The 23,469-nt window shown below is 36.3% G+C and overlaps 1 protein-coding gene across 1 annotated transcript in view; it reads right to left on the reverse strand.

Annotated features, from left to right (window-relative positions):
* Positions 1 to 1,526: 1,526 nt before the first annotated feature.
* The window catches only part of LOC111147021 (protocadherin 9), an 899,956-nt gene continuing 878,013 nt past the window's right edge, over positions 1,527 to 23,469 (reverse strand). Inside the window, exon 5 of the mRNA XM_022502867.1 lies at positions 1,527 to 1,906. Within this exon, the coding sequence (XP_022358575.1) occupies positions 1,533 to 1,906 (374 nt within the window). The 3' untranslated portion in view covers positions 1,527 to 1,532. The remainder of the gene's footprint in view (positions 1,907 to 23,469) is intronic.

Genomic DNA, 23,469 nt, shown 5'->3' on the forward strand with positions numbered 1-23,469 from the left:
CAATAAAGACATTTTGTTGCATGCTATTTATTTGTTTAAATCATCTGTCATGCCTTAACAAAAACCTCCTAAGAATGTTCGAATTTGGATTTGTTTGCACGTGCAACTGAGATCTTATTAACATTAGTTGTCACTCTGCTGGTTTGACCTAAGTGACAAGATGCTGGTACCTGCCAGGCATTGACCGACTATGATAACAAACAGTTAAACAGCAATAATTAGAGATTTATCCCTTTATTTCCCCCAACTAGCCTACCTGGAGAATGTTCTGTTACATCATGAAGGCACAACACATTAAATATTTTGTGGCTATGGTCTAACACTTGTGTTACAACAACATTATTGTATATGAGGATCAACACAAACTCTGCCATTTCAACAAAGTTGTAGACACACATTTGCCCAGTTGAAACTATTTTTGAATAGTAATTTTTCTTTGATATATGCTAATTTTGATACATTAGTTTTGTATGAGTGACAAGTACAGGATATTATATTACTTTCTGAAGGCTAACACTTTCCCATTACTCTCTCACTTAATGCTACTAATTAAGCGATTTTGCTTCGCCTACTTTGAAAACAAGGATGTCAAGAAAATAGGTTCTGAATTTCCAAGCTTTTGCAGAAGTCCTGTTTTTATATAAACTTTTCGTCTTATCTTTATTTTTAACAGAAGCCTAGCATCATAAGCGGTCACAGAAGAAGCAAGATTCCAGAACCTTTTTTTAAACACAAGTATTTGAGATCCTTTGAACAATGTGTGTCAAGACAGACTACTAACGCAGAAACACCTCACTAAAAGAAACAACAAAAATAACGACAAAGAGGCAAATTAAGAAGAAGGAAGAAGCAACCATAAAACACAGAGTTATGCTACAGCAGTTTTTAGGTGAACATCGTAAGTACACAAAAGTTGTTAATAATAACTTGCTTCTATTTACAAATACTTTAACACTGATTGACTTACAAGTATCCACTAACGTTGTTAACAGTACGATACGATAAGTTTAATGCTTATCTTTTTAAATTTCGCTTGAAGTAAAATATCAAGTATAGCAGTCCCAGCACAAATCAATGACAAAAAGAGCACAAGTTTCTAACTGGATATGTTTGTCAGTCACTCTAATCCATGGAACTTTCTTACTCTCCAAATGCATATTCTATTGTTCATAGCAGCAGTCCAGGGTCAAAAGTAAAATTCAATTAAAAAACAACAACAACAACAAAACAAAAAACAAAAACAAAAAAACAAAAAAAGGATATTTGCACAATGGAGTGATCTCTGGAGAGTTTAATCAATTCTAGTAAACAAGATCACATGGCTAGTAGAACTATCTTCTCATAACATAACATAAAAATGTTGTAAAATATTGTATCCTCCATGGTGCTAACACAAAGTTATGGATATCCCTGCTATAAAGGGGCATAGTTATAGAGATCTATTGAATACATAAAGCTCTGACACACAGGGTATTAGCATGTCTATTTAGATTAAAGTTATTAGGTCCCATATAGCTTTTTTTTTTTTTTTTTTAGAGTTGGTGCTCCTTCGGACTTTCAATAGTACCTCCTGCTTGCTTATAAGACTTCAGATTTGCCAGAGGAATGTCTGTCATGTGGCTGCCATTGTTGAAATGGCCTTCATTGGAGCCATACTGCTTACGGTCATTGAACTGGTTCCTGTTGCTATCTTCTTTCCAGGATCTGGTAAGGGTGTGCCCATTCACAAGCTTGTCCTTCTTGACCCATTCTTTCTGGGGTGCAAAGGTTGAGAGAGGAGATTTAGGGTGTTGATATGGACCCAAGCCAGGAGGCATCCAGCAATTATCAGAGTGACCCAAAACCAAGCACTCTTGAGTGCACATCTCTGTAGCTTCAGCTAATCCTCGGGGACCCAAAGGCCCATCTACAGAGGGCAAGAGACAGAGAGAATAAGAAAAGAAAGTGGTTAGAATTTTAATGTAAAATTGTCTCCTTAGACAAAAAGTGCATCAGTGATCTCATTTTCTCATGAAAAGCGTAACTTAAACAATTCGAAGAATTCAAATGCTTTCAAGAAGGAATCAAATTCCTTGCTATGAAAATAAGAATCATCTCTTTCCTTAGGCCTTCACTTACAGCTAGAAACAGACAAAAGTAAACAGATACATCATTTCAGATCAACCCTTTCTATGGCATATGTATTATTACTGATTTATCTTCTAATCCTCAACTAAAAAGCTCTTATTTATGAGAAATCATGAAAAATAGGAAAATTGTACGTACGATGTTGAAAAATGTGTGAATATATAACTCCATAAAAATAAAATGCAAAAGTGCTGCTTGAAATATTATATTAAAAGTACTCTAGGGCACCTGGGTGGCTCAGTGGGTTGACTCTGCCTTCAACTCAGGTCATGATCCCAGGGTCCTGAGATCAAGGCCTGCACCCACCTCTCTGCTCAGCAGGGAGCCTGCTCCCCGCCCCCCCCCACGCCTGCCTCTGTGCCTACTTGTGATCTATCTCTCTCTCTCTCTCTCTCACTGTCAAATAAATAAATAAATAAAATCTTTTTAAAAAATAAATAAATATAAAAATAAAAGTAAATAAGTGGTTACATAAAATACCATTTTTCCATATAAACACATGTTAATTTATATGAAATCACATGAAAATAACTGCACATTTAAAAAAATCAAAAATAATTAAAAGAATATTTTAATTAATGTGTATGTTATTAAAGGAACACCTAGTCTGCTGCAAACATTCTGAAATCCAAGTAAATAAAAAGTCATTTGCATCTAAAGACAGCATTTGGTTCCTTCCAAGCTTAAACTATTTTCTATATTTCTAAGTGTATTAAATAAACCGGATTTCACTAGAAGGAAAGTCTAGCTAAGTTGCAAATTGGATCACATGAAGTCCAATATTCAGGGGAAAAAGTCATCATAGATATTTATCTATTAGTGTGTGGGGTTTTTTTGTTTGTTTTTACTAGTAGGCAGTCTAGCACATACATTTTAACCAGATTTCAAAAGTAAACTCTTTTCTGATTCTATAAAAAGGAAATTAACCTTTTACTGAAAAACAATAGCCAAAATGATTTAGGAAAAATTTGTTTTGCTTTGTTCTTTTCCCCTTGATTAAACAGTCAAGTGATAAGTGATAGACTGGAAATTAGGAATTGATTTTACGAATGAAGTTACCTGGATAGGCAAGACTCGAGAGTTATCAGAGTAAAAACGTAGAAGAAAATGAAGAAAACATCTGCATGATTGCCTCAACAATGATTAAAACACTTAACAACTGGAATGTGTGTTTTTGCTAAAACCCAATTTAGCACTACTGGCACTTAAGTGCCCAATAATTGTGGGTTGTTTTTTGTTGTTTTTTTTTTTAATATTAACATCTGTTTGGCTTACTAATATTCCAGTTATTCCTTGCATATGGAAAAATACCTTCCAAAACAGGTAAAAGTTGATGGCCAATACTCGAGACCCCAAAACACGAGCAACATCGCCATGGACACCAGATGTGAAAACAACATGGCTGAAATTTACCATTTCCTACAAGCTCAAATTTTAGTCATTTTTAAAATCTAAAATCTTCTCTTTAGAATAACTTTAAAATTCCTTTTCATTTGACCTGTATTCTCATCCCCTCAAAAGAGAAAAGTTTTATTTTGCTTAAACACATGTTTGTTACTCAAAACTATTTCTCTCACCAATCTCCAATGATTACTAACTTCCTAGTATATTTAACTTAAATTTCTCTATGGGCCTTTCTTTGCCCTCTGAATTCTGCCCACGCTTCAAAAGTTCAAACTAATTTCTTCCTTTTAGGTTCACAGAGGTGTGCTCAAGGACTCTATATCCACAAATCTAACACATTTTGCTTAAACCAAACCATGTTCCATATGTTGAGACCACAAATTTAGAAGATGCTTTTTGCCTCTTCCATTTTCTTTTATTTAATTACTTATTCTTTCAAGGTCAGCTTGCTTCCCAAGTACCACCACTAACTTCCATAACTACAACAATTCATAGCTCATATGCACCTTGAAGATTTTCACAGATCTCCTCTTATGAATGACAAATGTCCTAACTGAGCTCCCTCAATTCTTGCCTTAATGATACTTTCATCTTTTGGGGGAGGTTCTGTACATTCATGAGGATCACTTTATTTTTGTTTTATCCCAACTAGATTTAAAATCCATTAATGGAAAAAAAAAATGACTTCTCAAGTCTTCTGATTTCTTATAGTGCTAAGCAATAGTGATGATCTATGAACAATGTTAATTGTTAATTAAAATTTTATGGGGTTGAAAATGTTCTGAGAAATAATTAAAAATATCCTCTGCTTAAAGGCAGACCTTAAGTAATTATAATAGAAGATGCTGATTTAACAAACATCACACCAAAAGCTTCCTCAACAACACATCTCTTTGCCTAGCAATACTTTGTGACAGCTAATAAATGAATTATTTAACTTTTCTGTTAAATATATTCACTCCTTTCAAGACATCAATGGAGGTAAAGTAATCACCAGTTTGATGTATAATCTAGCTTGAGGACTAGACACCAGCCTTTCATTTTTACCTTTCTAGAACCATTAAGTTTTTCTTGTTGTTAATACCTCCAAAGGAAAACAAATAATCGGTTACCTCAGAAATAGCAATAGAATCAGGTTTTTATTGAGTACATAAAAAAGGGAGAATATGCAAGATTATTTTTAAAATAGCTTCATCCAACATTCATTACCCTCTCATTAAATTAAGAATATTATCCAGAGATTGAGAAAGTGTGTATGTGTGTGAGTATATGTGAATCCTTAGTCTTCAGCAGTGAGTGACATATTTTAACAAAGAGCATATTTTTTCAGAACTAGTAACATTTATTTATTCCATAAATATTTACTGAGCATGTACTATATGCTGACACTGTGACAGGCACCAAGAATACATCAGTGAACAAAATCAATGTCAACCCTGTCCTCATAGAGTTTTCAGGTTATCTTGGGAAACAATTATTTTAAAAGCAGTGAACAAAGAAGGGAGCAAAAGGTGTCCTTAGGAATGAATAGGTGTCATTACCAGTTAGCTGATTTAAAAAGGCTTGTCTCTTTACAAGGTGAAAGATGGACTTTGTTCCCTCTATGTCATTTCTACCTTTTTCTGAAAGTTCCTCTTACAGGTAATTGACAATTGAAGACATCACAGTCAAAATTTATGTGTACTATCCAAAATCTTTGACTTGAAAGAAAATTAGTTTCTTTCCATTAAACAATATTAATCGCTCTCTGAGAATTGTACTTAATGATTTATGTTTATGAATAAATTTGAAAGTCTTTGATAAAATATATAAGTAAATTTACAGACATTTTGTATGTTCTTAGGTAAGTCTTTCAGGTACTCGACGGCTGTATAAGATTTAAAGATCCACCACGATGTGGAAGACAACACAACACTGGGATGAAAACCCAGAGTTTTTGTTACTTACAGCTCTGAAGGAGAAAATGCCTCTGGGCAGGGGCCGCGCAGAGAACTGCAACAAAGAATAGGTTAAAAAGAAACTGGGATTTCAGGGGGCAGTTTATGCATGGCAAATAGGCTGGGATGTTTCCGGGGCTCTCCATGGATTGACTAATAGTTGAATAATTCCTGAAAATCTAGGGCATAGGGTCTGTCCCCAGTTATCCTGGTACCTAAGAGCTGTGGCACTTAGGGAGGTTGCATAATGATCTAGGACCGTTAAGAGCTCTAGAAGGGGAGTAGTGTGTGGTCTGGGTTTATTCAAGAAGGGGATCTCTAGCCAGGGCCTCAGAACCGAATCAAGACTGCATTAAAGAAAACAAACAAACAAACAAATAAACAAACAAAAAAACCCTATATTAAAAACCTATATTAAAGTATATTATACCAGTGTCCTTAAATGCTTGAGCTGCACTATGGGAAAATATACTTTGCTTTACGCTTTGCTAAGTTTTTATTTTGGGACATGACATTAAATAGGGAAATGTTTTCTTTTTTTTTTTTTTATTTGGGCCTTTATATAATCACCGGCAGTTGCCCTGATATTAAAAAAAAAAACACCAAAAAAACAAAAAAAAAAACAAAAAAAAACCCCCAAAACAAAAAAAAAAAATAGGAATTAATTTAAAAAAAAAAAAAGAAAAAAAAAGGTCATAAATAGGTAAAAAAAAAAAAAAAAAATATAAAAAAAAAAAACAAAACCCACTTTTTAAATTAAAAAGTCCTGACAGCCCCTGCTCTTTAGAAGTTTATAATCGGAAGCATGCTGAACATGGAAGAGTTTCCAATTCATTTCTTTTATTTTTAGAAACAGTGACTGAGTTGTTTTATACTTTTTGAAAGGAGAAAAACATTCTAAAGCACCAATATGGAAAACTGTCACTTTCTAAAATATAATTAAAAATAATCATTCATTCTCCATCAAATACAGGGCCCTTGAGATATCAGGAAAGTTTTGATAATATTGCAGAAAGTATATACATTAAAATATTGCTCTTTATCTTTGATCATGATTATTTTTAATGCTATCACTATAAGTAATTATTTTAATTGATGATTAATTATAGTTATTTTCCATTCATAAGTTCCCTCAAAGTGTTTACTGTGTTAGGGTACGGAGTCGACCACCCCTCAATTAGAGAACACTCTCGATAATGCAAGTCACACAGCGAGGTTTATCTCCAGCTGGCTGGAGTCCAAGTATCCGCCCGGCGCAGCGGGTATCAACAAGGACCCTGAGCACTCAAAGCCAAGGGTTTATATAGCATTTTCAAGGCACTTCTTCATGGCTACATACATATCTTGCGCCCCACGTTGACAGTTTAACTTTGTTTAACCTTTTGACACCCCGGTGTCACCCTGGCGCCATCCTGGCGGTTAAGTGAGATTTAGGTTTAGAAGAACTTTCACCTTAACTACATTTCCTTCTGCCTCAGCCTCCTTCAGTTTTATGGTGGGGAGGGCGACCTGAGGCCTTGAGGAACTGAGCCATTATCTCTGGAAATTGGGCCATTGAAGAGATGGCCTTTTTGTTGTAAATCACCAGGACATTTGCAAACCAAGGGAGATTCCTGACTTGCAGGATTGTGATCTCTGCAAGTTAACTATTTGTTTTTTTTTTTAACATTTGGTCCCTGTGGCGCCATCGCCTAGCCGGCCTAACCGCCGTGGTGGTATATGATTAACTTGTTTCTTAGGTTTTAGCTACTTTCTCTTAACTTACAGGAGCCATGTGGGCTGGTTAGGGACGCTCAGTAAAATGGCTTCCCGGCCTTCAGGATGGCCATTCTTACGCTAACCCACTCTTACAGTGCAAGGTGCCAGCTTCTGCTTTGCCAAGATGGCTGTACTTATGTCAGGGCTAGACTCAAGATGGGTACAGCCTTGTTTTTCTTGGCCTCCACACCTGGAGCTGGTTTCCAGGACTTGTTTTTTAAGTCCCCTGGGGGAAGGGGAGCAGGGACAGTAAAATAGGTCCTTACAACTGAATATCTGTCATGTACCACATATATCAGATACTGTACTGGATTCTTAATAAATGTCTGAAGAATTTTACATGTGTGCATCCACACACGTTTTCCCTGTTTCTCCAATTTTTTATTTACTTTCTTGTCCTACTTGTGCAACATCACACAATATCTATTTAGAACCCAAGTTCTAACCAATACTTTTTACAATTTCAGCATTATGCAATTGGTTTCCTCTTCTCCTCAAAAATAATTAAAATCCACCATCATGATTTTTCTAACACTGAAGCTTTTATTGATTTTTTCTTAAAAACCTAAATTATTTGTTCCCTTTCAAAATCTGCAATGTATGAGCTTGGTTATCATTCCAGGTTTCTGAATGTATAAAGACACAAGGGTTGGTAAAACTATACAAGCCATCTGTCTCTGCATTTAAATGTTGAAAGCAAATACAAAAGCGCATAACTGAAAGCTTGAACGTTGTCTCAGTTAATATTTATATCAGGTGTCAGTGTATTTCCCTCTCCACCTTTGTACAGCTCACCTTCTTACTCAAAACCCAACAAAACACTTCTTCTGTGGATAGGCATCAACCTGTCAGAGAGCTGCTTGAATTTCTGACTTTTAAAGAAGTGAGTTTACAATGTGAAACTATCCAAATTAATGGATCTCCAGCAAACCCTGAATGGTAGGATAGTTGAATGGGTCTTGATCTCATTTTGTTATACCCTGAAGCAGAACTGTTACTTCATTGATCAACTCACTGCTATAATTAACAAGTACCTTATGGCCTGTCCTCCACATACTTTTCAACCTGGTGACTTTAAAACCTTTTAATTCCAAAGCTTGAAACTGATATTAAAAAAAAAAAAAATCATGAGATCTTTCCTATTTCCGGTTAGGTTTCATACTATATGAAGACGTGGCCTTTTATGTGAATGAATTTTCTTTAGATTTTTTACCGTTAGGTAAAATAAGATTAAACAGACTGCCAGAGTTGAATTACAAAAGAGAGAAGTCATTTTTATATCATTTGGGATCAAACTCATCCCTTCTCACTCAATTTTTCATTTTGCTCAATTTTTTATTATAGGAAAATACCTCTTCCATGCAGAACACACCTGATTCTCATGTTATAATGGCATTTTTGTGATAAGAACATATCACCATTTTTATGCAAAACATTTGTCCTTAAGTTCTAATTTTGCTGATTTCCCAAGTTTTACAGTAGCAGGAATGGAATATGCAGAGTCATGCATCCCTAAACACCTTGGAGTGAAGGATGCAACCACAGACCCGGATTTGCTGAAGCAGTTTCCCAGATTTCTAGGCACAACGATGAAACTTCTTCACTTGTTCTAAAGAAATTTCCATTTTATGTCGGCTTTTATCCTATAATGTTACTTCACACTTGCTGTTATTAATATACTGAGAAAAATCGTACTTTTCATACTTATTTCTTGCCTAAATCAATTTTCCTATAATAAAATTTCAGGGAAACAAATATTTTCACTCACTACATTTGAAGTTAATTTTAGCATCTCTAAGAAACCAATCCAAAAATATTAGTATTTTTACTAGCTCATTTTCACCATCATTTTTAGCTTATTTCTGTTTCTTCTTTAACTTTTTTTTTCCTTTTTTCCCTTATCTTTCTTTCTTTTTTCTTTTCCTTTTTCTTTTTTCCTTTTTTTTTTTTGAGGCAAGCTGTAACAGTGGAACAATTTCCTATCATTGTTGTGGATCACCTTGAATGGAAAGCCAAAGCTAAATGCTTATGTAAATACAGAGGGCCCTGAAAAAAAGTCCCATAAATTCATCTGCTAGGTACCCCTCCTATCTACTACTCCATCATCACTATCTTTATTGAACAGTTGCTGTTAAAAATCAAATCAGTTAATTTGCTTCCAATCTAAATATGGGAAAAATTAATTTCAAATATGAGAAGTTGGCATGAAAAACAGAGGAAGTTGTTGAGCATTGCCCACACTCCCTTTTGATACATCATTCTACTTCAGATCACTAATATTACACGATGCCGAATCAAAACTTTTAAATCAATGTCACATGGGAATAATATCAGCTATTACTCTGCTCTTGCATAGAAAAATAATCAAACGCTATAATAAATTCCATGGCCATGAACTGAGATTGGTATATGATGTAGTATGGCACAGTTATGTTGATGGTCTAAATCCAAAAATAGATCTGGCATATTTGAGTATACTTATGGGAAAAATATTTTTCATTCATTCACTCAACAGGTTTTGTTTGATCTCAAACAACAAAACAAAACAAAACAAAACTGTTTTAGTTTCAAGAGATTGCTGCATAGAACATCAAAAATCAGAACCAGTCTAGAAATCTCAGATCACATGGTCATCATCGACAGCCAGCGCAAACAGAAACATATTTGAAACACAATAAAACAATGAATTAATATGGACTTTGTGAAAGTAATTTTAGATTCCTAAGAGATTTCAGCTCCCAGTTTCTCATCTATAAATTGAGAGTAAGAGACTAGATTTTGATGAATGACCTCTACCGTTTTCTTATTCCCTTATCAAATTCCATTGTGGTTTGCCATAGATAATCAAACTTTTCAGTGTTATATTCGTTTTAGTAATGAGAAGCCGCAGACAGAACAAAGGAATTATAAATCAATTTTTCCTATCGACTACTGTATTATTCAGGTCACATTTAGGTTTTTGAATGTAAAACATATTTAGAACAAGTATTTAGATTTCTAAATCTAAGTAAAAACCTAATGATTTTGGCCGAGTTTTTAGCTTATAGCTCAGATTTAAACCCTACATTGTGACTGCCCCTACAAGTCACCTTGAGAAGCAAACGCAAAAACCCATACTAGCAGGATTTGACAAAACCTTTGGTTAACAAGTAAACAAGGATTAAATGTTTTACACATTCCTCATACGGATTTTTTTCCTTGGTCACAGATGAAAAGTCAACATTTGCAGATGGAGACAGTCCAAATACAATAACACATGGCCAGCCCAAGCAGCAGATTCTCTGCGGGAGAGGATATTGCTATTTGGACAAACGTTACAGCTCACAAAGAATGGAGAGCACTTCCTTAAAAATCTTTAGCTTTCTTCTGCATGGCATAAATATCCGCTGCCTTTTTCTCACCTGCAAAAGCCAACTGTTTCCAAGAAAATTATCTTTGATCATTTTTTCTTAGCCATTCTCAGTCTTTGATGTTGCGGTCAGTTGAAGAGATTCTTTAAGTTAATGACCAACTTTTGACCAAATTGTATGATGTGAAACACCTTATTTACACTATTGCAGATCACATTTACTTTCTTTTATAGTTTACCGTTTATTTTGATTATATTTAGTAACTTTCATTTCAAGTCTCATTCACACATTGATATTTAGCTGAATTATTCTCCATTACTTGCAAATCACATTGTTTCTCAAAAAAATGTAGTAAATCTTATCTGCTGTGCAACACATTTTAAGGAGCCAATCTAAGGTATTAAGAAATAAAGTTTTTACTTTATTAATTTTCTTTTATAAATTTTATAAATAAATTTACTTTATTAATTTTACTTTATTAATTATTAATAAAGTAATTAATACTTATTTTATTAATTTTAGGCTGAGCTCCAGATTAAAAACGAAGAAACAAGCTATGTAATCTTCTGCCCCCTTAAAAAAATTCTCCGTTGCTTATCTAAAACTAGGTCGGTAGTACACAATATTGTGAAGTACTCTGCCTGTATACAATCTCCACTGGTTCCCATATTGCAGAATGCGGAAGGGAAACATAAACTGGGGAGCTTAACTTTCATTTGCACAGTGGACTCTGATGATCTTCGCCTGGGACGCTTGTAACTGCAGCCTTTTTCCTCCCTAGTCTGAGCTACAGATTTTTCTCACAGTCTTCAGAGGGCATAGAGACTTGTCCCCATTCACTTTAAGCATTCTGGGTCCTCAGTTCCCTCACTGCTAACAATCTCACAAACCCCGTTGCTACTCATGTTCAAGGACTTGACTTTGAGATTCGAGGACATTCGGGACTTACCCTCTTCCATTCTGTGCTGTCCCTGTGGTCCAAACAACTAAAGCTCTCAAACTTCCGCATGTATCAGAGTTAGCTGGAGGGCTTTTTAGTGCATATATATGCTTGACCCCATCCCAGGAATGTTGATTCTGTAGGTTTGAGGTGAAACCCCCAAATTTTCAAATTTAACAAGTTCCCTGGTGCGGTCACTTTTTCCCTGATTTCTCCAGTCCATCACTAGCCTCACTGTTTCTGTTGCCTTTTCCAGACTTCTAACTGTTGGACTGCCCAGTGCTCCTTATCTCAATTCATTCCAGGTGAGCTCACATGATGGTGGGGACTCACATGTCATATATTTATATATATTTATATTTCCAGTCCCAGTTTGTTCTCCTGGGGCCACATCAGCATATCTGATCATCAGCTCCTCGACATCATTTCAATTTCTAACTGGCCGTTCCAAGTAACATAATTCTTGCTATTTATCCTTTCTCCAAACCTGCTACTCTGTCTGCATTTGCCATTCTTATATAAGGCACACTGCTTGCTCAATTCAGACAAAAAGAAAGGAAAAAGCCTTGGCACCTGTTAGGCAGAAACCTAAAATGTCTCTCCTTTCAATATTCTCTAAACTATCCCTTGGACCATGAATATGATAAGATATCATACAAGTGATTGTGTTACATTATATGGCTACTATGGACTGAAGGTTTCTGTCCCCCAAATTCATATGCTGAAGCCCTATCACCCAGTGTGGTGGTATTTGGGTGTGGGACCTTTGGGATTAGATGACATTTAAATGAGTCATGAAAACCTCAACAATGGGATAAAGAAGAGAACAAAAGCTAGCTCCCTCAATCGCAGTTCCCCTTTCCCTCTCCTCTACCTCGTCCTCCCGTTCCCTTCCTCCTCCCCACTTCTCAGTCCAATGAGGATATAGCAAGAAGATGGCTGTCTATAAACCAGGAAGAGGGATCTCACCACACACAAATTTTGCCTGCATCTTGATCTTGGACTTCCCAGCCTCCAGAACTGTGAAAAATAAATGTTTATTGTTTAACACACTCAGACTATGGGATTCTGGTACAGCAGCCCAAATGGATGAAGACAATGGCAAAAGGGACACTGCAGACACAATAAAGTCATTTATTAACAAATGAGGTTGACGTTTAGTTAAATAAAAGAGAGATTATCCAGTAGGCCTAATATCACTATGTGAGCCCTGGAAAAGCAGGAAGTTTTCTCTAGTAGGAGGCAAAAGGAAGCTCACATTCAAAGCACAGTATAATTCAATGTGCCATTGGTGGCTTTCAAAATAGAAAAGAACACACAGAAAAGATCTGAGAGCAGCCTCGAGTGGCAGAGGACAACTCCAACTGGGCAGCCAACTGGGTAGCCATTAGGACAACAAGGATCTCAGTCCCACAACCATAAGGAACAGGATTCCACTAATATTCAAAGTTAGATAAAAAATAGATTCTTCCTTAAAGCCTCCAGAAAATAATTCAGTCCAGCTGTTACCCTGAGTTCACCTTTGTGAGCCCCTAGGCATGTTGAGTCTACTTAGACTCTTGGGATAATAAATGGATGGGAGCTGAGAGAATATATTTGTAATGCTGTACCCAGCAAAACTGTGTAATTTGTGACTCAGCAACAGAAAACTAATATAACATCTGTCATTTACTCAAGACACACCGCCAAAGTTCTTTAGTCTGCCTACTTCCCTGAAAACCCACCAGCTCAAGCCACTGTTACTTCCTAACAGGACTCCCCTCCTCCACTTTTTTAAAGCTGGAGCCCCAATGTGGGGCTTGACACCATAACCCCAAGATCAAGAGTTTCATGCTCTACTGACTGAGTCTTCCTCCACTCTTCTGACATTCCAATGTCTAACTAGAGGCATCTCTCTATCCATTTTAATCAACTGATAAATAAAGATATAGATGACCCTTGGACAACGAGGAGGTTAGGAGCACTGACCCCCCATGCTGTTGAAAATCTGCACACTTTTGATTCCTCTCAAATTTAACTACTAATAGCCTACTGTTGACCATAAGTCTTACTGATAACATAAACAGTCGATGAACACACATTTTGTATGTTGTAGGTATTATATGTTATGTTCTTATAATAAAGTAAGCTAGAGAAAAGAAAATGTTATTAAGAAAAGCATAAAGAAGACATTTGTAGTACTGTACTGTATTCATAAAAAAATAAAATTGTCTAAGTGGACCCATGCAGTTCATAATGATTTATTTTTTTTTTAAGATTTTATTTATTTATTTGACAGAGATCACAAGTAGGCAGAGAAGCAGGCAGAGAGAGAGAGGAGGAAGCAGGCTCCCCGCCAAGCAGAGAGCCCGGTGCGGGGCTCGATCCCAGGACCCTGGGACCATGACCTGAGCCGAAGGCAGAGGCCCTAACCCACTGAGCCACCCAGGCGCCCCTGACCCATGCAGTTCAAACCCATGTTGTTCAAGACTCAACTGGCATTACAAGTATGTAACTAATGCACTTATATTTGTTTCCTATTACTGCTGTAACAAATTATCACAAACTTAGTGGCTTAAAACAACATAAGTTTATTCTCTTACAGTTCTGGAGGTCAAAAGTCTGAAATCAATTTCATGAAACTAAAGTCAGCATTTCAACTGCACTGCTTCCTTGTGGAAACTCTGTGGGGGTTGATTCCATTCCCTTTCCTTCTTTTAGCTTCTAGTGGCCACCAACATTCCTTGACTTTCAGGTACTTCCTCCATTTACCAAGCACGTCTATCTCCCCTGCTTTTATCATAGCCTTCCTCAAACTTCTGAATCCTTCTTATAAAGACCGTTGTGATTACATAATGCCTAGGTGGCTAATCCAGGATAATCTTCTCATCTCAAAATCTGAAATTTAATCACAACTGCAAAGTCCCTTTTGCCATGGAAGATAACATTGTCACATAGTCTAAGGAATAGGATGTGAATCTATTTGGGGGCTACTCAGCCTAACATAATATTTAGAGCAGAATGCATCACTCCTTTGCCTCCCATCCCATCAGAGTAACAGACATGCTCCTTTCTATGGTCCAAAAAGTTTCACATGATCTGGCTTCTGTCTAACTCTCTGAACTCGTATCTCTCACCTGCTCTCCTTAACCCCACCTTACGCTGCTCCACTGACTTTCTTGCTGTGCCTCAAATACACCAAGATTAATGAGGTCCTCAGATTTGCTATTATTTCTGTCTGGACTGTCTTTTCATTGGCCTTAAAGAAACTCACTCACTGCATTTAGAGGTTTCCTCAAATTCAATCATAGAATCATTTACTGAGCACTTTATAAAAACAAAATATCCGCTACCCAGTCACTCTATTTCCTTACCCAGCTGATTTTTTCTTGATAGCTCTCATTGCTACCTGCCACAATATATTTATCTGTTAATGATCTAGCTCTCACAGTAGAATGTAAGCACCACAAAGCCAGGTAGTTTGTTTTTTGATAACTGCATGTGTTACCAGGGACTGGGACGTTGTAGATAATTACTGGATATGTTTCAAAACAAATGAATAAATGAAGTTTGTTCTGAGCCCTCAGGTCAGTGTAAAAACTGTACACAAAACATTATGTCACAACTAATTTACATTTAGAAAATTGTAATCAAATAGTTTTTACCTGTGCATAAGAAACATTGCTAAGAGTTCACAGCATAAAACTTCACTAGGATAATACTTGGAATATCTAGATGGAATTAATTAATGCAAAACAGCTACATTTAAAAGCACTTACACACTACCCTACTTTGGAGGTGAAGCAAGTGGAATGCCCCCAAATGAAACATAATTAGGTTCCTTCCTATGTCTTATCAAACTACTTGATCATGCCAGAAAGTTTGTAACTCCTTTAACCATCAGAGATCTTTAGATGTCCTCTGAAGTCCAGATTCACAGGATCCATGACAAAATAATTCTTTAAAGCCTGAAGACACCAAAGTAATTATTAGCCATTATTGTAAAGCAGAACCTAATGAGATGCAGATAATTGTATAAGATTTAGCTCTTCAGTACAGGAATGTTCAGGTAAGTGGGAAGACATTTAGAAAAAATGAAGTTGATTAGGGAATATATTGAAAACTTAAATGTAGTTTAGACTCTGTAAATATACTGGCTTAAAACTCTAAGGGATGAAATTATTTTTCATGAATTTTAGGGGAAAAGGTGATTTTAAAAGAAGCTAATATGTCACATTAGAGTACACATAGAATATCATGGTAAACTTCACTGCTTAAATTCAGTTGTACATAAAGAAAACTACTCTAAAAAATGAGAAGTTTAACGTTATATTTTGAAAGAATCTCCTAAGGGAACTGTTGAAAATGGCATTACTTCATTATTGAAAATGGCCTGTATAATAGACTATTGTGGAGAGAAATCTTGCCCTCTCAGGGTGATGCATAGAATTACCCATTCCAATCTAAAATGTATGTTTATCTCTGAATGCACCTTGCAAATCCAGAAAAATTACTTCATTAATATTGGTCTTTGAAAGATAAATTTCTCTCTTAAAATAATAAGTGTTACATGGGAATTTTATAACATCTATACAAATTCAGCTGAGATTTCCTGCATTATTTTCTGCTCTGCCTATTGCCAATTGGAGACCATAGTTTTCTGATACTAGAAAACATCTCTTTAATAATTTGATATTATTGGTAGTTGACCCTAACTCCCAACTATTCGACAGGCACAATGTGACCATACTTATCACCAAAAACTCTGTCATTATGATTTTATGAGATGTAAATCATTACCCTTTTTTTTTTATATAGAAAAAACTTCACTGCAACATCAATGTACTTTACCATCTAAACAAAAATATTTGCAAATTTCTCAAGATTAAGCTTATATTTACATGCAAAATTTTAGGCAAACTAGCATTATTCTCAGGATAGAGTTTCAGAGTGAAGTAGGAAAACAAAAGAGGGGATAGGGCTGCCATTAATTCTGTATCCAGGAGAAAAAAATCTTGGTAAGCAAAATTTGACCTTCTATTCTGAGGGGTCTTCTTTTTTCTTCCTCTCGGTTATTTCAAAATTTCTTTGGAGGTGTTATGGCTAATCACGTCTGTTTCTTATCTAGGTCTTCTGTCCCTCTGCAATGAAATGTTTAATTATCTTCCAATATGTCTCTTCAAAATGACCCATCTCTTGGGCATAATTGGTGGTTGGTTATCTGACAAACTCATTAGTCTTATAATGTTATTGACTAAAATGCTAAGTGTTATCCTTTGGAAGAATATCTACACCTCAGTAAGAGCCATAGAAAGCCATTTTAATTCATACACGTGAAGGCTTGAGGCATGATGGCAGATGAATTGGGATTTCGAGATAGAGAAGGCTTTGAGGTATCCATCAAATCTCAAGGTGAAAATATGCCTCTCCACAAGCTCGTGTAGCTAGCATATCTTTCAATGTCCTGGCATGGAAGAGAGGGCACTCAAAAGAATTAATGAGGAGTTTAATGAAGTAACTCTTTGTAGAGTGTGGCCTGGAGAGAGTACACTAATAAAAACTAGGGAGGGAGGCAAGGACCTGGAAAAGTATGAATTTTTTTTTTTAAGATTTTATTTATTTATTTGACAGACAGAGATCACAAGTAAGCAGAGAGGCAGGCAGAGAGAGAGGGGGGGGGGGAGCAGGCTCCCTGCTGAGCAGAGAGCCAGCCCTATGCAGGGCTCAATCCCATGACCCTGAGACTATGACCCTGAGACTATGACCCTGAGACCATGACCCTAGCTGAAGGCAGAGGCTTTAACCCACTGAGCCACCCAGGCACCCCAAAAAGTATGAAATTATTACCACTCCCATACCTAAAGGGATAAGGAACAGGGAGGGTGGGACAGGCTTGAAATCTAGAAAGAACTACGGAAGATTTGGAAAGAATACATTCAGGAAACCAAAGAGTGAACAGACAAGATAAATAATGATATAAAAGATAAGAGCAAGTGTGGGAAAGTCTTTGTTTCTGTTTTTTTGTTTGTTTGTTTGTTTGTTTGTTTTTGTTTTTGTAAATCACTAGACACAAAGCCAATAAATATCTAGTCACAAAGGCCTGACTGGTCTAAAGCCAGTTTCAAAATCCTTTATGGTCGTCTACCACAAATCCAAGTCTGACCAGTTTACAACAATGGTTCCTATTAACTGTACATGTTATATAAGCCAATTATAAGGATAACAACTCAGAATAAATATTAAAAAATTTAGAGTAGCCATGTGAGTTATTAAAAAGAGAGCCAGTAAGAATGAATGAAGTACACCATTTCTTCTTAATATTTTAGTAAAAACTCTTGAAATGTTGCATTTCATATACTCACCAAAAATCACACTCTTTGTATATGTAGATCATAACAAAAATAACTAACTTAGTATACAGTCATTGAGAATAAAAATTATTGTAAATTCATAAGTCATAGTTTCTGTGCCTTTCTGACTATATGCAGGAAAATAAAGTTAAAGCACTTGATTCTTGTTTTGAGTTCTTGAGTTGACCTCTGTGCCTCAGTCTACCACATCAATAAAATCATGAGACAGCTGGCCCTTGCCAAACATTATCAATACTGCTTAGGATGTCAGTTAGTTTCTCTCTAATAGAAGTGACCTGCACAGTGAACCTTTACTTTTTAATCTAGATGACAGTCAAAGGTCCTGAGATCTGTGAACCTTTAGCAAGATTTATAAAGTTAAGTTGTCATCTAGAACAATTGGTATGGCTTTGGTTCAAAATCAATCTTTATGAGTATTCTGGATCTGGCTGAAATGCCCTCAAAATGTTCTCTCTGTCAGCATGGAATGTAAATAGAACAATGAAAGCATATTTTGCCACCATGCTAAAACTAATAAATTGCTTGAAGATGCTACTTGGGGAATATATCTATCCATCTATTCATCCATCAGGTTGAGATCTTCGAGTTACCAAACTGACAGTAGCATTAATTTTGCTAATATAACTAGACTATGTAGGTCTTAATTATATTCACCAAGCTTCATTTTGCTAAGAGATGACACAGATGAGAGAAGATAAAATGGTATTATTGGATTAAATAGACTATTGAAGATTACATATTGCTTCAGCATCCTCCCTTTAAGCAATACAACTGGCACAAATTTCTTTCTCTTTCAGAGTGTTTCTCACTGACCCAAAAGCATTGCTTCTTGGTAATTACTCTTACAGCCACCAAAATGTATCTCCTCTCAGGGAATATGCTACAAAAACCTTATGCAGAGCTAAAGAAGTATCCTTTATGTTTCTAAATGATCATGCCTAATTGGGCTCCAGAAACAAACTATGAATATATACTAATGGTTACAATCTGTCCTTCAAATTCTTTGACATAAAGTTGGAGAAAGCCAAAGTCATGAACCAGGATACATACCAAAAATCTTCCTCAAATGCAGGATGTTAATTTGCCATGAGAATTTTTTTTCCTTGCGATAAAATAAAGATTCAAAGGCTTTTTAAAAATAGGCTTGTTTGCAGGGGATGAGGAGTTGATACTAATTAATTCTACAAAGAGAACTAGAAATGACAACTATAAACCATATTTTCCTTACATAAAAATTCACCCTGAAAGTTGGTATCCAGGTGAATGAGTAGGGATGAAGGTCAAGGTGACACTGAAGACTTAATTTGTATTTATATTAATCATTTTTTGGTTAATGACCATCGCTATTATTTTAGGAGCTAATGCTGTTTGAAAGTGTGTTACTTGGTTGTCTGCCTACCCCAAAGCCCTTTGGATCCCTAAGATAGTCAGGTCAATACATGAAATTCAAATCTGTTTTTGTTTGTTTAATTAATATGATCATTATAAGTGAACAGATTGTGTTTGTAAACATACACAGCTTTAAAAAAAATTACTCTTCCCAATTACTACATGACAAGATAAACAATCTCTATGAGTGTTTTCTGAATTCCTGTAAGACTTGAAATTACTATTTATTGTCTTCTCCTTCTGGGCTGCTCTTCACTGTATCTCACTGTAGTCCACCTTTTTTCTTTCTTGTGATTCTTTGTTTTTTTCACTGTCTCAACACCTGTGTCTTTAGTACCTAGCTACAGTGCCAGCGGACTAGAGCTATCCAGGCCTGTGATGTTACACCAACTATTATTAAGTCTAAATTACTAGTGAGACTGACAAAATGCCCAAATTATATTAACAGGCCAATTGTGTGACTGTTATAGTTATTTGGAATTGCTGCTAAATTGGTGTCACATTATTTTTGCTGTTTTTTTTTTTTTTTCTGAAGGATATGCTGATTTGTTGCTGTTGTTGTTGTTGTTTGTTTGTTTGTTTCTTTCTGTAAGAATACATTCCTGGATCACAGTATTTGAGTATCTAACAAAATGTACCAAATGAATGGAGAGAAGCCAAGCCATTCCATTCTCTCTAGTTATCTCAGTGACAGATGTATATTAACCTATGATCATTTTGGCTGAGACAATCAGAATCGATTGTGAAAATGGCCACAACTCAGTTTGTGACATCAGATACTGCTTAAGTGTTTAAAGGCATGAATCAAAAATCTGACACAGTTAAGTTCAACTTGAGTGGCAGCACTTAGTGAGCTGTTGGGACTGGGAAAAAAGGCTAGATTTGAGGTGAGCTGGCAATCTATCCCTGTTTATGATTTACCACCGTGTACTGACACATCTTTTTCCAAACCATCTGCTGCCTTCATATCATTAGAGAACAAGGCATAGGCCACATTTCCTGTTTATTTAACAGCATACTTGTTAGTGACTGCATGCATATCATCCTTATTAATTCAAGAACTTGAATTTTCAAATAGGGGAGAGTGCTATATGGATGTTGGAAATTATATACTCTAGGAACCTATAAGATCAAATCTTCCAAAGTAGAGCCAATGATTTCATAATTAGTATTTAGTGTACATTTTAGCTTCATTTGTATATGCACATATGTTCATACTTACACTTGGCTAACAAAACTCGATGTATGAGAAATCCTTATACATTTCGTGTGCAAATGGATTACAAAAATGATGGGTTAGTAAAGTTCTTTGGCTATTCTTCTTTCTCTTTTTTTGGAAATCATCCAATCATACTTAACAGGAAAATTCCTCCTCTGTGAATTACGGTATTTTATGTGTTTCCACCTTTTAAGAGCAAAATATAGTTTTAAGAGAACAATTATGTGAGATCAGGAGTAAAAGACTTGCTGCATTCCTAAATATTGACATATTCAGTGTTTCCCTTTCTTGACAGGAATAGCAGGGCAGACGTTAATTATGCTACACAGGAATGACGCATCAAGACACCTAAAATCCTTGGTCTTTGTGCCCTCTGGTCCTCTGTTGGGTTTGATGACTGGCTTATGTAGGGAAATAAGGAAGTGGACTCCTAACGATCGTTATTACCTGAGACTTTCATCTCCCTCAAATACCTTTCCAGAACACTTGGCTTAACCTCAACTACTGGAATGACTATAAAATTTTCTTTGAGAGAGTCTGCAGTTGCACCTTACCCAGCTGCCTACCCTTCCACTTGGTGGATTCAATTATCCAGAAACAATTCCAGTGCAGTAAGCAGTTTAAAGGCAATAGCTGTTAAGTGTGTGTGTTTGTGCGCCTGTGTGCATGAGTGTGTGCATGCAATGAGATATTCCAAATACTAAAAATATAATAATAACGACAAGTATAATAAAATAAAAAGAAATCACTGTGTCACTGAAGAAACAGAAGACATGCTTGGTTTCATTTTAAGGAGGTCAAGAGTTTGTTTCTTTGGTTTTGTAATTTGAATCATCACTTCTAAATAACAGATTTTATGGGCCATGTGGAGATTCTTTTGTGATAAGCTGATCTGTATTTTAAATCTTTTTATTGACTTTGTTTTGCTTTGGGACTTACATATATGGAAACGGTGGCATCACATCATCAGCAGGTTTTAAAGTGAGTGCTTAAGGCAAATTCAGGGGTAGGCAGAATGACCCTTGAAGCCCACTCAGCATGTCAAGTTGCTTGAATTAAAAGGAACATGAGGGGCCCAAAGGAACAAACATTCACGTCACCCACAGCAGTCCTGAGAGGAAGGACTAGCAGAAATACCTGGGCTATTTTAACTATGTCTCTCTCCTTGCTGTTTCTCGATCTTGGTCCCGCAAGCGTAGCTGAAGTTGTAGCGCTGAAATGCACATGAATACATAGGACGGGACTTCGCTCTCTAAAATAGTGCCGACTTGGATTGCAATTCTTTCCTAGCTCCTCCCTCCTTTCTTTTTGTTTTTCCTACAGAAGGACTGTAAAGGAGCAAAAATAAAAGAGAGACTCGAGCAGAGCGCTCTCCAGAAGAAGAGTGAAGGACCATAGGAAGCAGTGAGGCTAGGTGTTCCTTTATGGGTCTCAGAGAATACCTCAGCGGCGATGACATGCACCACCTCGCTCCACTACCCTGCCATGTTCTTCCCTTCACAAGATGGAAAAAGGCAGAAACATTGGTGAATACTGTAGGTGAGACTAAATGTTTTGGAAATGTTGGGCAGAGACAGTAGAGAACATTTCCCTCAGTCCTGTCATTTTCATTAGGTAAGATGGGTTCTGAGAGGTGAAGTGACTTCCCAAAAGTCACCCAGTTCTTTAGAATGAGGCCGTCATTTAGAGCTTCTAATTCCAAAAGACAGTACTGCATGCTGCTGCTTCTCTGTTGTTGACAGAGGACATCAACTTTAGATTAATAATGGTATTTAAAATGAACATAACAAAATAAAATAAAACTGTATATGTCAATTAGAATGGTCTAAAATGCAGATGCAACCATAAGGCCCTTCTATGGGATGAAAACATTTCAGCAAGGAGAATAATAGCCAGTGCAAGACGGCACCGAAAAATTGATTCCAAGGCGAAGTCTTACTAAGAGTCATGTTTCCTAAGCAAACAGAACAAGGTAACTTCATAAGCACAGAAATATGCAGCCTGTAAACCGGCATTATTCAGAACAATCAGATTAATATAACTCACCAAGCAACGGGAAGTGACGGCTTTGCTACCTGTCACCAGTGTTTCTGGTTTCAGAACCTGGAAAATCTCCTTGTGTGGCAAATAAGCAAATCTGAACACATACACAAACTGAGAGCATCGACTATCTTTCACTCCCATTCCGGGAAACTAGATGTCAATACCTCCACTTGCACTAACAAGTCACAAGTATTGTGACTTATGAAAAAAAAAAATTCAATGACACATTAGAAACAATACCTTTCACTAGAAATCCACATTACTGAAATTCTGGAGAGAAAACAGATAGGAAATCTGTAGTGCAAACTTCGCGGACATTTTCATAATACGTCCCCTAGCTACTTTTAGGTCTGTATAAGAAACATTTGCCATTCCATTCTGGAGTTGGATTTTGTGGCCTTTGCTAAGAGAGAATCATTACTCAGAAAGCTAATCTATGAAGACTAGAAGGGTGAGCGCTGATCTTCAGGTTTGTGACAGAGTGCTTCCCTCTTTTCAAGGGTTAAGCTTTAACTGCACTTATGATGTCTCTGGGGCTTGTGATGAGTTGTTTTTACCAAGGAAATTGAACAAAAGAAGTTTCCAGAAGGCCAGAAAAATGTCAAAGACAGAGATAACATTTGTGTCAAGTTAAACTACGTCAGTTTATTGTACAATCAGAGCTGACAAGTTTAAATTTCTGATTTTCTTTTACTGAAAAGGCCAGCATTCAGAGAAATACAAGAATGACTCTTTTTCTTATACCAGAATTTACTTAGAAAAGTGGTACTTAAGAATCATCATCGTGCACCTGCATTTACATACTGTATGCATTTACTGTAGCGGCACTGTTCCTATTACACGTATTTTAGCCAAGCATACATCTGTGGGAAGTCACCCTGGTTTGATTCACAATCATTAAAGCTAATGCTTTTGGTTGCTGCTAATGAATACATGTATTTGGGGAAGATAC

Source organism: Enhydra lutris, unplaced genomic scaffold (genome assembly GCF_002288905.1).
Source record: "Enhydra lutris kenyoni isolate GAN:26980312 unplaced genomic scaffold, ASM228890v2 scaffoldscaffold15, whole genome shotgun sequence".
Classification (NCBI taxonomy): Eukaryota; Metazoa; Chordata; class Mammalia; order Carnivora; family Mustelidae; genus Enhydra; species Enhydra lutris.